The sequence below is a fragment of the Anabrus simplex genome, chromosome 2 (genome assembly GCF_040414725.1).
Source record: "Anabrus simplex isolate iqAnaSimp1 chromosome 2, ASM4041472v1, whole genome shotgun sequence".
NCBI classification, from domain to species: Eukaryota; Metazoa; Arthropoda; class Insecta; order Orthoptera; family Tettigoniidae; genus Anabrus; species Anabrus simplex.
In genome coordinates, this window is record NC_090266.1 from 669,297,001 (window position 1) to 669,311,753 (window position 14,753).

At 37.8% G+C, this 14,753-nt stretch overlaps 1 protein-coding gene across 1 annotated transcript in view; it reads left to right on the forward strand.

Moving 5' to 3' along the window:
* Drat (Death resistor Adh domain containing target) overlaps positions 1–14,753 on the forward strand; it is a 325,067-nt gene that overhangs the window by 283,297 nt on the left and 27,017 nt on the right. Inside the window, exon 7 of the mRNA XM_067141227.2 lies at positions 8,976–9,123. Coding sequence (XP_066997328.1) covers positions 8,976–9,123 — 148 coding nt within the window. The remainder of the gene's footprint in view (positions 1–8,975; positions 9,124–14,753) is intronic.

A 14,753-nucleotide genomic window follows, 5' to 3' on the forward strand; every position in this document is an offset into this window, starting at 1 on the left:
TAATTGAAATAAATTAAATTAATAAAAATATTTAATCGAAATGTTCGTAGTATGGGCGTCAGATTTCACCAGAATGGATCCCTCGAATTTTGATAGAGCATGATCATTCTTTATATCGCAGGGCGTGTACATAATGCTGCTTACTGGTACATCTGCTGCAGGCCTTACCTAACCTCCTGAAAATTACTAAATAGGTAGGAACTGCACCTAGGTTCATCAATAACTCCACTGATTCTAAAATAGCTAACTATATTCTTAACAAAATCCGTGCATGAACACCTCATCAACACACACAATGATACATATAATACACACACAAAAGATTGCTGGAAGACTCCATATTTACAACAACAACAATAATGAAAACAGTGGGAAAACAAAAGCGAGAACTAAGCTACCATTTGTAGATAGTTTGATGAACAATGTACATATATGTAGATAAATAGCCTTCACTGTCTCTGTATCAATACAACTTGTCGATTCTCTTAATCAGCAGTTATAACATCACACAGATACTGTACTACGTAATACTGTGTTCACAGACTTAAACACTTGTTGTAAAGATATATACATTTGAGTAACACACGCTTGTCGATGCTGAACATAAATTATGGAAAGTCTGACATAGCTTTCACCAACATATAATGCCAAGCCGCCACAAGTGCTACAATACTTCATGCGTAAACACTCCACAATTTGTCGATCAGCCACTTTCCACGAACATAACAAGACTATGTTCCACGAATGTTTGAAGTCCAGTTCATTGTAGCCGTGTCACTCCAGTACCGTGTATCAGCACTACTTCATTCCCGTACAGTGTGTCAGTTGTGGTTGTAGTAGTTGTAGTAGTCCTTCTCCGCTGTTATGTCAAACTATATAAAGACCTTAGGTCTCACGTGATTCGCCGAGATTGATCCTTGCCAGCCAATCATAAGTGATCCTCTTGTCAAGACCATGCCCTGAACTTCTTCTTGCTCCCAAGACATAAACAAACTCTCGGGTGTTTTACATGAGTCATAGAACTTTCCTAGTACAACAACAAGCTCAACTCATCAGACTGGGACATCCGCATGAGTCATCTAAATTACCTGAGTCCAATATAGCAATGTTTTCCCACTCGTGCAAAACAAATTACTCATACTACATATATGGATACCTTCCAGCTTACAAAGATTAATGACACAATATACAAATGACATACTGATAATAATAATAATAATAATAATAATAATAATAATAATAATAATAATAATAATAATAATAAATCGAATACTGACAATAATATCTCTAACTTCTACATACAGTGCGAGGGTGTGATACCTATGTACTATCACAATGTGTGGCAGATATAAATTGAGTACTATTTGGAAGAGGTACAACTTTTTTTTTTTTTTTTTTTTTGCTATTTTGCTTTACGTCGCACCGACACAGATAGGTTTTATGGCGACGATGGGACAGGAAAGGTCTAGGAATGAGAAGGAAGTGGCCGTTGCCTTAATTAAGGTACAGCCCCAGCATTTGCCTAGTGTGAAAATGGGAAACCACGAAAAACCATTTTCAGGGCTGCTGACAGTGGGATTCGATCCCACTATCTCCCGGATGTGAGCTCACAGCTGCGCGCTCCTAACAGCACGGCCAACTTGCCCGGTACAACATTCTCTCCGTCAGTTCAAATTACAATATTTCCTAACATAACGTAATTGTATTGATTGCGTGGAAAACGAGTGACTGCCAGCATGCCGAAGTGTACTTCTACGGCAAATACTTGAATATCCAGCGAAAAACACACAGTAAACTATCACTATGCCGTTACAGGAGAAGTGGATGTGGTTCTGGGCTTTTAAATGTCCTGCGGGCTCATTAAACGGCTTCTACAAGCTTTAAACAAGCCGAAATTACTAAAATAAAAACATTTTCTGAAAAAGGAGGATAACTTCAAGATGGCGACTACTGTGTGTGAGTCTGTGATATCCGTGGTGGATAATGGTGTAAGATGCAGTGAAAAATGTGGCAAATGCAGAAGAGTAGTAAAAATGGGATTCTGTGTCGTAAGTGTGATGAATGGTACCATTTTCGTTATGCATATATTGTAAATAGGTCTGATGTTGAAGAAAGTGTGTGGAGACTTACGAATCTGTGCTTAAGATTTCAGGAGTGCTACAAGAAGACTTATGTGCTCTGAAACTTGAACATGAAAGCTTAAAAGACAGAATAAAGAAACTGGAAGATAAAGAAGACAGCGGAGAAGAAAGATCGCCGTGGACGGAAGTGACGCGTAGCCATTTTAGGCCTAATGTTAAACATATGGGAGAAACTACGTACAACTTAAAACCGGGAAAAAAACTCTTTGCAGTGCCAAAATAGATTTCAGTCATTGCAACAAGTTCCAGAAGAAGACACATCAAGTTTTCCGAATAATTTTAAATCCAGTGGAGGTAACCTACAGAAGAAGAAAACCAACCGGAAGTCAAGATCGCCAAAAATTCATCTCTACGCAGACAGTCAAGGGCGGGGTAAGGCAGAAGGCATCAAGGATGAGCTGCATATTCCAGAAACTGAGGTTTTAGGACTAATAAAACCAGGTGCCAAAACTGAAGACGTCCTTTCAAGTTGTGATCCTGTGTTAGACAACGACAACTACGTGGTGATTGTGAGTGGTAAAAATGACATTGCTGCAAATGAAGGTGAGGAACTAATTACGACCCTCAGAGGTAAGATTTCGAAACTATCTGACTCAAAAGTAATTGTAGTTGATGTGCCACCCAGGTATCACCTTTTAGAGGACTCGTGTGTGGACAAAGCTGTACATGATGTAAATATAAAAATCAAGAGATTATGTAAGAATTTTAGAAATGTCTATGTAGTAGATACTTTAGGTCTTGGCAGGCAAATGTTCACTAGGCATGGGTTACATCTGAATGGTAATGGAAAAGCAACTCTCTGTAGACAAATTGCTACAATTATCAACAGAGATTTGCAAACTAATATGCACTTAAGAAAACCCATACCACTAAATTGGCATATACAGGGAAACTTGCCAGAAAACCCAGATCCTTAAATCAAGATCTATGTACAAAGATCTGGGTTCCAGGGACGTTCTCAACTCATGAGTCAAATGTTACCCAAATACAACAGTCAAGTTTTAGGGAGGAAGGGGGTCTGAGATTGCTCTTGGTAAACTGTCAGAGTGTAGTAAATAAACAAATAAAATTCAGTACATTGATGGAATCTTATGAGACTGATGTGGTGATAGGAGTAGAATCATGGTTGATAGAAGGGGTGGGTAATAGAGAAGTATTTCCAGAAGGGTATACAGTCTATCGTAGAGACCGAGGAGATAAAAAGCATGGGGTGTTGTTTATTCTGGTGAAGGAAACTTATTGTTCACATGAATGGTTTACCGATGAAACGGATGAAATATTAGGGATAAAATCAGTTTGTGATAATATGAAGAAGGTGGGAATTATAGGAACATATAGGCCTGGAATAGAGGAAAGAGACATGGAAATATTTGAGAAAATAATAGATTATACTCATAGAAACAATAATAATGATATGGTAATAATTGGGGGAGATCTAAACTTGCCTGAAGTTGAATGGAATGGAGCTGCAAGTGTAGCCCATGAACAGAAACTGGCAAATAAGTTAATTTGGGAGGGAGGACTTACACAAGTAGTACAAGAACCGACTCATCTCAACAACTTGCTAGATGTATTCTTGGTTAAACCATGGGAAATTGTTGATAAAACTGAGGTAATTGAAGGAATAGGTGACCATAAGGCTGTAATAATGGATGTAGGACTTGTACCAAAAATGCTTAATAAGAGGGTCTCACAAGACAAGAAATTATACAGAAAAACTAAAGTTGATGAATTTGGGACTTACCTTAAATCACAATTCAGTTGTTGGATAAGTGAAGGGAGTAATGTGGATACACTTTGGGCTAAATTTAAAGGAATCATCTGGGAAGGAGAGAAGAGATTTGTACCTGTTAAGAAGGGCAAAATAACCTCAGACCCTGTTTATTATACAAGGGAAATAAGAAAATTAAAAAGAAAATGTAAAAGAGTAAACAGGAAAATCAAAGAGGGTAGGGAGAATACATAAACTAGAAAACAGCTAATGAGGGAACTGAATAGAGTGAAAAAGGAAGCAAAAGAGATATATATGAATGGCATACTTCAAGAGGGTAATGACCACAAAGGGAAATGGAAAAAGATGTATTCATATATTAGGAATCAAAAAGGAAAAGGAATCCAAATTCCTACAATGGTGGGAGAAGGGGGTGAACACTATTCAACAGATACTGAGAAAGCAAATCTATTTAGTAGGGAATTCAGAGATTCAGTAGAAGATTGTCAGGAGTTGGAAACAGTAACAGAAGATAGAGAGGGAGAGACAGAGGGAAACAAGAAGCTTCTCATTCACAAATGAAGATATTTTCAGAGAAATCCAACTGCTTCAGCAAGGAAAAGCAGCAGGAAGTGATCAAATTACTGGGGAGGTATTAAAGACAATGGGGTGGTACATAGTGCCTTATTTAAAATTTCTCTTTGACTATGTCATAAATAATAGTGTAATACCAAAAGAATGGAAGGAATCAATAATAATACCAATTTATAAAGGAAAGGTTGATAAAAGGAAACCAGAGAACTACAGACCAATCAGCCTGACCAGTATAGTTTGTAAAATACTGGACAGTTTAATATCAAAGTACATCAGAGGGATATGTGATGGTAAAAATTGGTTCATGAGGAACCAGTATGGATTTAGAAAGAAATTTTCTTGTGAGGCACAACTGGTGGGATTTCAGCAGGACATATCAGATCAGTTGGATTCAGGAGGTCAGTTAGATTGCGTAGCCATAGATCTTTCCAAAGCCTTTGATAGAGTGGAATATAGAATATTATTAAAGAAATTGGTGGGAATAGGATTGGACATAAGGGTTATACATTGGATAAGAACATTTCTAAACTCAAGGGTTCAGAAAGTCAAAGTAGGAAATAATATATCACAGGAAGAGAAAGTTTGGAAGGGAATCGCACAAGGTAGTATAATCGGTCCGTTACTTTTCTTAATATACACAAATGATTTAAGGAACAATGTAACATCAAAAATAAGATTGTATGCAGATGATATAATTGTTTATAGGGAAATAAATAACATTGAGGATTGTTCAGAATTACAAAGGGACCTTGAAAGTATCCTACAGTGGGTTGAAGAAAATAATATGAAGGTTAATGGAGGCAAATCAACCGTTACAACATTTATAAACCGGAGTTTTAAAACTGAATTTGAATATACTTTGGATGAGGTAGTTATCCCAAAAGATGGCAAGTGCAAATACTTAGGTGTGAGATTTGAAAGTAACTTGCACTGGAAGGGTCATGTGGATGACATTGTTGGGAAAGCATACAGATCGTTACATGTCATAATGAGGCTACTTAAAGGATGCAACAAAGAATTAAAAGAAAAAGTTACTTAAGTATGGTTCGTCCATTATTGGAATATGCAAACAGTGTTTGGAATCCTCACCAAGAATACCTAATAAAAGAAATAGATAGTGTGCAGAGGAAAGCAGCAAGATTTTTAACAGGGGATTTCAGGAGAAACAGTAGTGTATCAGAAATGTTAGAGGAACTTGGGTGGGAAACTTTAAGTAAGAGAAGGGAGAAAACTAGACTTATAGGATTATATAGAGCCTATACAGGAGAAGCAGCATGGGGAGAAATCCGTGAGAGGCTTCAGTTGGAAAATAATTATATTGGCAGAACTGACCACAAGTATAAAATTAGAAGGAATTTTAGCAGAAGCGACTGGGGTAAATTTTCATTCATTGGGAAGGGCGTGAAGGAGTGGAACAGTTTACCAGGGGTAGTGTTTGATCCTTTTCCAAAATCTGTACAGATATTCAAGAAGAGAATAAACAGCAGCAGGGAAAATAAATGAAATGTTAGAGGACATTCGACCAGAGCAGGCTATTGTAAATAAAAAAGTGTGTTAAAAATATTAATTCCATCCCCTGGTCCATGAAGTTTGGACAGCCAAAGTAGGGGACTGCCTGTAGGGGTGAAGTACAGTGGGGACTTCGAGGGCCCTGGGACCGCTACGGTAGCTGTGAAGGCCCTTCAGGAACTCTGAAAAGTGGTGGCAAAAGGGGGCTCTGGTTAAGACGCAGCAGGTCGTTATGCTACTTAGGTTCCAAAATGGGTTAAAAAAAAGTAAGTAAATGCAATGTAAATTTTAATCTTATACCAGTTGCATAGTATTATTTGAAGTAATTCCACGTACTATATATGAGTTGACTATGTTTGTAAGTATAAGAGATATTATAAGTAGACTTTTGTAAACAATATAAATTTATTAAGGATGATCTGTTTTGTTTAATAGAAAAAATTGTTAGTATAAATTGTATATTATTGTATTCTAGAAAAAAAATCTTCTCTTGTTAATTTAAAATTTAGTGCTTGACAACAATGTATTTTAGTGTACCATTTGCCACCGAGGTAGACACCTCATTTGCAAGTAAAGAGATTTTGATGATTTGAAAAGGAAGAATAGGGCTATTTTTGTATGAATAAAAAGAAAAACCGAGTTTTTGGCTCAAAATACGAAAAATTCAGTCATACCTCCCCTTAAGAATGCATAATTTTGTGGCAAACTTGTATAAAATTTACAGCAATGTTTCCAGAAACTGTTTTTCACTTGTATTGTATTACCGATCGCTAATTGCATGTATTCAGCACCTAAGTTAATATTTGCCGGCCGTTATTGTACACTCATTTTCATTGCTATCCCGGAGATTTACTGATCTCAGAATGACGTGTCGTTGTTCCCAATGTCCTTGTGCTTTGAGTGAACATGTCCCTATATTTTTAATTTTTTCAATGCGCCATTATTTGCGATTTAAAATTGATTATATTATCATTGCTTCCCCATAAGGAGAGCTCTAGGATGGGTACACCAACATGGCGGACCGCGCGCTCAACTTGGCGTACATTCTCCTGCAGCGGAGAGCTGCCATCAGTGATCCATGTATAGAGATCAGTGGTCAAGACTCTTAAAACATTTATACCATGAAGGCAGGTGACAAAAAAAGACGAAAATTGCCCAGTTTTTCATGGGGCAGGAAATTGAATTAGCAAAAGAAGAAGTGCACAAGAATACCAATCAACAGCTTAAGCACCTTCATCTACAGCTACTGGCTTCCTGATTCCAGTAAACATATCTTCCATTTCACATAGTGATACCCCAATAACTATACACGTCTCTGAAAACACTGGGTCACCTTCACAGAAAATGGTGCATGAGAATATCACTACAAAATCTCTATTTTCCACGTTCACACGAAACAATGCTATAGTGAGACAAACAGTAAGAGAGATAAACACTGGTTTTAGTTTATACTTTACGGCAATAGCAAGATGTTCATCTGGTGAGATGGCTTCTTGGTAATATGTATTGATTTTTTTATGCTGTCTTTGATCATAGGTACCAAAATCTCATCAGACTTATTTCTAGTCATCTGAAAATAAATGCAAAACTTCTTTTCGTCTCTTCCAATCAGTTCCATTAGTGTATGATATTCTCTGCTATTATGAAGGTTTATATCATGAACCCTTTTCTTCTTTTTTTTCTGAAATGAAAGTTTGTTTTAAACAGTCTTCATAAGATTTTGGTTACCGTACTTTTTTCCAATACATATAATGATGATAATACGGCAACAACAAAAACAAAACATATCCACTTATACCATTTCAGTGATCGTGGGAACATTGATCAATTCGAGTTTGGGCACGGTCTTTAGGAACGGATGCCTGCAACTAAGCCACTGAGCTATCTCATGCTCCATCGTAATATAATAATAATAATAATAATAATAATAATAATAATAATAATAATAATATGAAGGTGAGCGTGATTAGTTCAGTGGCTTAATTGCTGACCTCCCACCCGGAAGGATGAGGTTCGAATCTCGGGTAGAGATTTTCATCTCAAAAGTCAGTTGCGTCAGGAAGGGCATCCAGCCTTAGAACCCCAACTAAAATCAAAATGAACCCTCCAAACTGAGCCTGGGTGGCTCCAATGATCCCAGAAATAACAGGGATTAGCTGAAGAAAGTAGTAGTTAATAATAATACGTACCTGCGGTCATCATCTTCAGCAACTGCTAGAAGCAGAAGCACTCCCTCATCAGACAAATCCATTTCAGCTACATATTTCCCACTCCGTTGTGAATACTAAAACGAACTTTGCAGCGACCGTGAGATTGTAGGTTTTGCTGTTACTCCCACTTCCCGCATTGGTGTGAGCAGACCTTAAAGGTAACCAAGTAGTAGGAAAAGAACAAGGTAGAAAATATATTATGATAATGTATGCTATCTAGTAACTATTTCATCTTTTATGACACCATATTTGTAAAATTCAGTTTAACTTGAATTGATTGTGTGATAACGAAAACTGACCTGTTGAATCCGTACTAACAGAAAAAAGGTAAATGAGTTATTGTGCATCACATATTTTTTCATGTTTTCTTAATATTATGAATTGAAGACTTGAAATACAGAAGGCTCTAAGTGCCAAAATAATAGTTTTGAGGAAAATGAGTTTAAAGTAGAGAAGGCACTAGCGTGGAGCACAGAGCATGCCATCTGTTGACAGATATTGTTACTACACCATCATTCGTGGCAGTTCGAGCCTTTTATACATTGTTAGGCTTGGTGTGTAGATTCTATTTCACACAATATCTCAAAATGTGTAACTTTGGTGCTTAGAGCCTTATTTATTTCAGTTCTTCAATTAAGTCCCATTATTTTTCTTAATGCATAGAATACAGTACTTTTCCCAATCTTGTGCACTTGATGATGAGCAGCTAATGGATTATGACAATACTTCCCAGTCAGATAATACTTTTCAACTACCGTATCTATTCTCAGGTAGATTCTAATTAGTAAATGGTTTCTACTGTATATCCAGGGTCAACGTGGTGCAGTGGAATGAAGATGTGTATGAGAAGCAACTCATAGAACGCACAAAGGATGCCTGTAAAGGAGAGGTTGATATTGTTATTGACTATGGTACTACTTCAAGAAGCCTTCATCGGTCACTGCAATGCTTAAACAAGGTCAGGATATTTTTAAATATTAGTGGTTTACCAGTATAGACTTTCATATCTTCAGAAAGTTTTCTTTCTCTGGTCTTTGCACCAGTATGCATTTGAGTTATGGTAGTAGACCTACGAGGCTTCTATGGGATACTGAACTGAAATGTCTCTACAAGACATGAGTATAACCCACAAGTAGAAGGCACTACTTGGGAAATTGACTTTGTAAGCAGGCTTCATGTGGAAATTGTTGAAATATTAGGGGACATTGGTCAACCAGTCTTGAAATAAATGCTCCAACATATTAGAAAGTATTTTCCACTCGCAACCTGTTAGGTCATTTAGGCAGTAGCTTTCCGGTTTCATGACGACGGCATTCTGGGTTCGATTCTCCATCCATGCATTTTTCCTTTACCCAAATAATGATTTCACCAATTTTATTCAGAATCCCCATTTTAAACATTTTTTAAATGCACTTTTCTGAAATTTCATAAATATTTTCAAAAATATTCACAAAACTTTTTAAATATCTAACGTTGTAGTCCAAATATATTTTTAAATTGAAGCATTTATGTGCTATTTTATACAGAATACTGGATATAGAATGAGAATTTTGAAAGAAAATGCAGTGACTCATCAAAAATGTTCATTATCAGGCTACGGTTCATACCTGATTATCAGTGTGCAGCTCTACCTGAACACAAAAGGTCTGGGATGTCTCGAGATGCCTTTCCTGGGGTTTCCTTAACTAGGAGAGGAGCAGGAATATGGGTCACCTAAACTAAAACCAAACCCCATGGCGCAACAGCCCCGAAGGGCCATGGCCTACCAAGCGACCAATGCTCAGCCCGATGACCTACAAATTATGACATGTCATGTGGTCAGCACGACGAATCCTCTCGGCTGTTATTCTTGGCTTTCTAGACCGAGGCCTCCATCTCACCGTCAAATAGCTCCTCAGTTGTAATCACCTCGAACCAGCCCTCAGATCCAGGTAAAAATCTCTGACTTAACCGAGAATCGAACCCGGGGCCTCTGGGTAAGAGGCAGGCATGCTATCCCTACAGCGCGGGGCCCGCTATGGGTCACCAAGCGATTGAAAATAGGGAAGTCCACTTTAGTTTACCATCGACTTTTGAAGAGGTTAGACGTATTTTGTTGTGTCTTGTGCATTAAAGTACGTAGTCTTAAAGAACGTCCTTCAAAGAAAATGTCAGGAAGTGAAGAAATTCCTGGCTCTTTGGAGGATGAAGAGAAAATTCCTGAAGAATCTGTGTACAGCGAAACATTGAAATTGTTATGAAAGGATATGAAGCTTCGTTCGCTGAACATTTGATTGCATCAGATACCTTCAGCTACCGTATCTCATGAAGCTATAGTGATAGGACAAGAACTTTATGAGAATACGCTAGAAATGTTGGGTGAGAAAATGCTTGTAAGCTAAGAGAATCATATGAATGAGATGTGTGAAGAAATGGCTTTGGAAGTAAATGAAGATTGTTCATCAGATGAGTAAGGACCAGAAGAGGAGAAAATGGAAAGAGGTAGAGTATATTCTGTTGGATTTCAAAATAAAGGTAGTTTCATATCCTGTATGGACTTTGAAAACTTTTCAAAAGAAAGGATGTAGTAATTTGAAAAGAAAGAGTCCTGATGGGAACAATATATAGAAAAGGGTAGAAATAAGTTCAGTAATTATCCTATTATTGATTCGTAGATTTACAACTGTTTTGTTGAAGCTAGACAGATATTTGCAACAATGGGCTATAGCTGCTGCAGGAAAATTCTCAAACTTTGAGTTCAAAGCTTCCAACAGGTGGGTGAATAAGTTTTTTAAAAGACATGGGAATCTTTGACAAAAATTCACTGAGTATGTATCACAAGAGAAGCAATGATGATTGAAGAAATGTTGGCCTCAGCAGAAACAAACTGTATACAAACTTAATAGCTAACACGTAAATGCATCAAGGATTATGTCATTAATACTGACCAAGCAAGTATGGAAAGTTTAAGAACTCCAAACGTTTGTATACATTTAAAAATTTCATATAATTTGTCATTTTTTAAATTAAGAGTTTTAGGGTTTCAGTATCAATTTACCTTCAACAGGCCTCTCACTGAAAAAGAAAGTAAAATCGTATTTGAAACAAGACAAGATATGAATAAGGTTATACATTCTTACTTGGCACAATATGCCACCACATTGTCCAGAAAAATATTGCCTCTTGTATTTGTATGTTTACAAGAGGCAACAACAGATTCGGACTGCGGATTCAAAAGTTGGTGGTTGAATACACAAAATAATTTGTTGTGCAAATTGTCAAAATGTCCATTGTTTTCCATGCTTCTATGACAGTTATCATTCTAGTTCCTGAATATAATCAGTTTAAATAAATATAACAGCAGTAATTATCAATAATACTGTGGTGTTTTATTTCTTGGCCATTCACATGAGAAGAATTGTATACCTTTTTGATACACAATCTTTTGTATAAAATACCACATAAATACTTCAATTCAAAAATATATTTAGAAAATAATGTTAGATATCCAAAAAGTTCTGTGAATTTCTTTTTCAGAAAACATTTTACGCAAGGTCGGAAAAGAGCGTTTAAAATGTGAAAAGTAGGAGATGCTGAATAAAGTTCATGATATACGGTAATTATTCTGGTAAGGGAAAATGCATGAATGGAGTGTGGAACCCAAAATGTCACTCTTGTGAGGCTGGAAAGCTACCACCTCAGCCACCCGAAAGGTTGCAAGTGGAAAACACTGTTTGATATGTAAACTGCGATGAATATGTTGGAGCATTTCATTTTGAGACTGGTTGGCCAGTGCACCCTGATATTTTAATATAAAACATCTTTAAGGTATACTACCACCACCACATGAAGCCTGCTTGCAAAGTCAATTTTCTAGGTAGTGCCTTTCCCGTGAGAGGTGCGAAAGTTTTTGACGCAGGCCTGACTCACATAACTTCTGTTACCGTATTGTTTATGTATGAATAGTTCAATTTATGGGGACAAGACTATTGTCTATCAGCTATTTTACGTATATGCATATTATTGATTATAGGATGCCATCTTTGATGAAGATTTAGTCTTCTCTTTTTCCACTGAAATATTTCTGAATGTTATTGGATTTCAGAGGCTTCTCTACGTGATAGCTAGGAATGGGGAATTTTCTCTCGAGAGTCTTGAGGCCGGCAGCCAAAATCTTGACAATCTCGTAAAACCTCTCAAGTCAAAGTAAATAGTGCTGCTCTCTCTGTGAGTGTACAAATCACAATATTTTTTAAATCGTTCTCTCGCAAAGCGCATAACCAATGCTAGCCTTACTTCCCACTTCAAAAATAGTTTAACGGACGTATGTCTACCAGTAATTCAAATCTATATACCGTATACTCCCGAATACCACCCACACCTTTTTCTCCAAAATATTGGTTCGGTTCTAAATCTTGGGTGCGTGTCGTATTCAAGCCGTTCATTCTCGTAAATATTCACTACATTTACATTTCAATACGGTTACCGTACTCAATATACCACATGTAAAGGGCACTCAGGTCTTATTGTGTCTTGGTTGCGTTCTAGAAAACAAGATCGATTTTTTCTCAATACGTTTACAGTGGCATGCAAACGCGAAATGCAAGGTGATGAAATACGGTAAATCAAATAATATGCGGTAAATATGAAAGCCGCTGCTGCGGATGCTCGATCGTCATTTGTTTCACAAGTGTTGCTGGCATGCTGGGTGCGCGAATAGCTGATCTCGCGCGATATCGTTCTTTGCGAGAGTCGAGACTGTTGGTTACGGAAGTCTACCTCGCTCACATTCGAGTTCCGTATCTATCCCGGGAAAGTGCTGTCTCGATAGTAGGCGATGAATTCAAAACGGCGTCTGCGGTCATTTACTGTGCGTGAGAAACTTAAAGTTGTAAGCGAAGCTGAAATATACGGAATTGGCAGAAAGTACGATATTGATGAATCATGTATTCGTGATTGGCGGAAGAAGAAGTAAAAACTTCTAAAAAGTAATGGCGATCGCAGAACGTTCCGCGGGCGGAGTGCAGTGTTTCCGGAAATTGAAGAATGACTCCACAATTTTGTGATAGAAAAAACGTGAGTTAGGATATGGTATTTCTAGTGAAATGTGTCAATTGCTTTGTTTTTGCTAGTTGCATTACGTCGCACCGACACAGATAGGTCTCATGGCGACGATGGGACAGGAAAGGGCTGGGAGTGGGAAGGAAGCGGCCGTGGCCTTAATTAAGGTACAGCTCCAGCATTTGCCTGGTGTGAAAATGGGAAACCACGGAAAACCATTTTCAGGGCTGCCGACAGTGGGGTTCGAACCTACTATCTCCCGAATACTGGATACTGGCCGCACTTAAGCGACTGCAGCTATCGAGCTCGGTACGTGTCAATTGAAAACACTAGGATCTCAAAAGAACTCAAAACACAGGGTTTTACTTAAAGCCGCGGATGGATTCGAAACTTTTATCGGAGAAAGGGATTGTGCATTCGGAGACGTACGTCTGTTTCACAGCGTCTCCCTGGAGCGTGTGAAGAAAAATTAACGGATTTTTCAGCGTCACATTATTCATTTGAGGAAGCAAAATTCTTATTTGCTGTCGCAAAATGGGATTGCTGACCAGACACCTGTCTATTTTGAAATGCCGTTGGAAAATACAGTGGATAGGAAGGGTTCTAAGTGTAACGATCAGAACAGGCGGTAACGAAAAACAACGATGCACGGTAATGTTGTGCACATTAGCGGATGGAACCAAACTCCCTCCATATGTGGTTCTGTAAAGGAAAACACTTCCGAAAGGAAACTTGCTGTCTGGTGTTATTGTTAGAACACATGAGTCCGGCTGGATGGACAGTGCATTGGTTGAGGACTGGGTGAAGTGCGTTTCGCAACGTCGCCCGGGACCTTTGTTACAAAAACCAAACATGCTTGTGTTGGACAGTTACCGAGAACATACAACTGACGCCGTAAAAGATATGATGAGGAAAGGAAAAACCGATCTTGCGATCATTTCTATTCTACAGCCGTTGGATGTGTGCGTCAACTGGCCTTTCAAAACAAACATGTCCAACAGGTATAATTTTCATGGCAATCATTTAACTCTTATAACAAAATATCCGATCAATTCATGAAATCTTTATTTCTTATAACAAACAGCCTTCTCAATCGTCAACAGTAAGTCGTACTTCCAGGTTCCATCTCTTTCTGGATAAATGACACTTCTGGGATCCAACAGGAAGGAATTCTATCATTTCTGCCATTTTCTCTGTAGACGATCTCGAAGATGAAATCAAGTGTACGCCGTGTTCCATATTACTATACGCCGATGATCTAAATGTTTTTGGAATCATAGTGATCTCCAGTCATTGCGAGTGTATTCAAAATGCTTCGATCTTGTGCTTTGACAGGGTGACCAGATGGAAACTCAAAATTAATGCAGAAAATGTGTTAAAATATCTATCTGCCTTAATGAACGTGAGCTTATCCACAGGTATGAAATGAACTGCACTCCACCGAAGGCTTGTACTCAGGTCATTTTGGAATAATTCATAATAGAAAGGTAAATTTCATGCCATGAGGGCTCTTGGACTTCTGTTCAGTTTGACTGAAATTCGTGACTT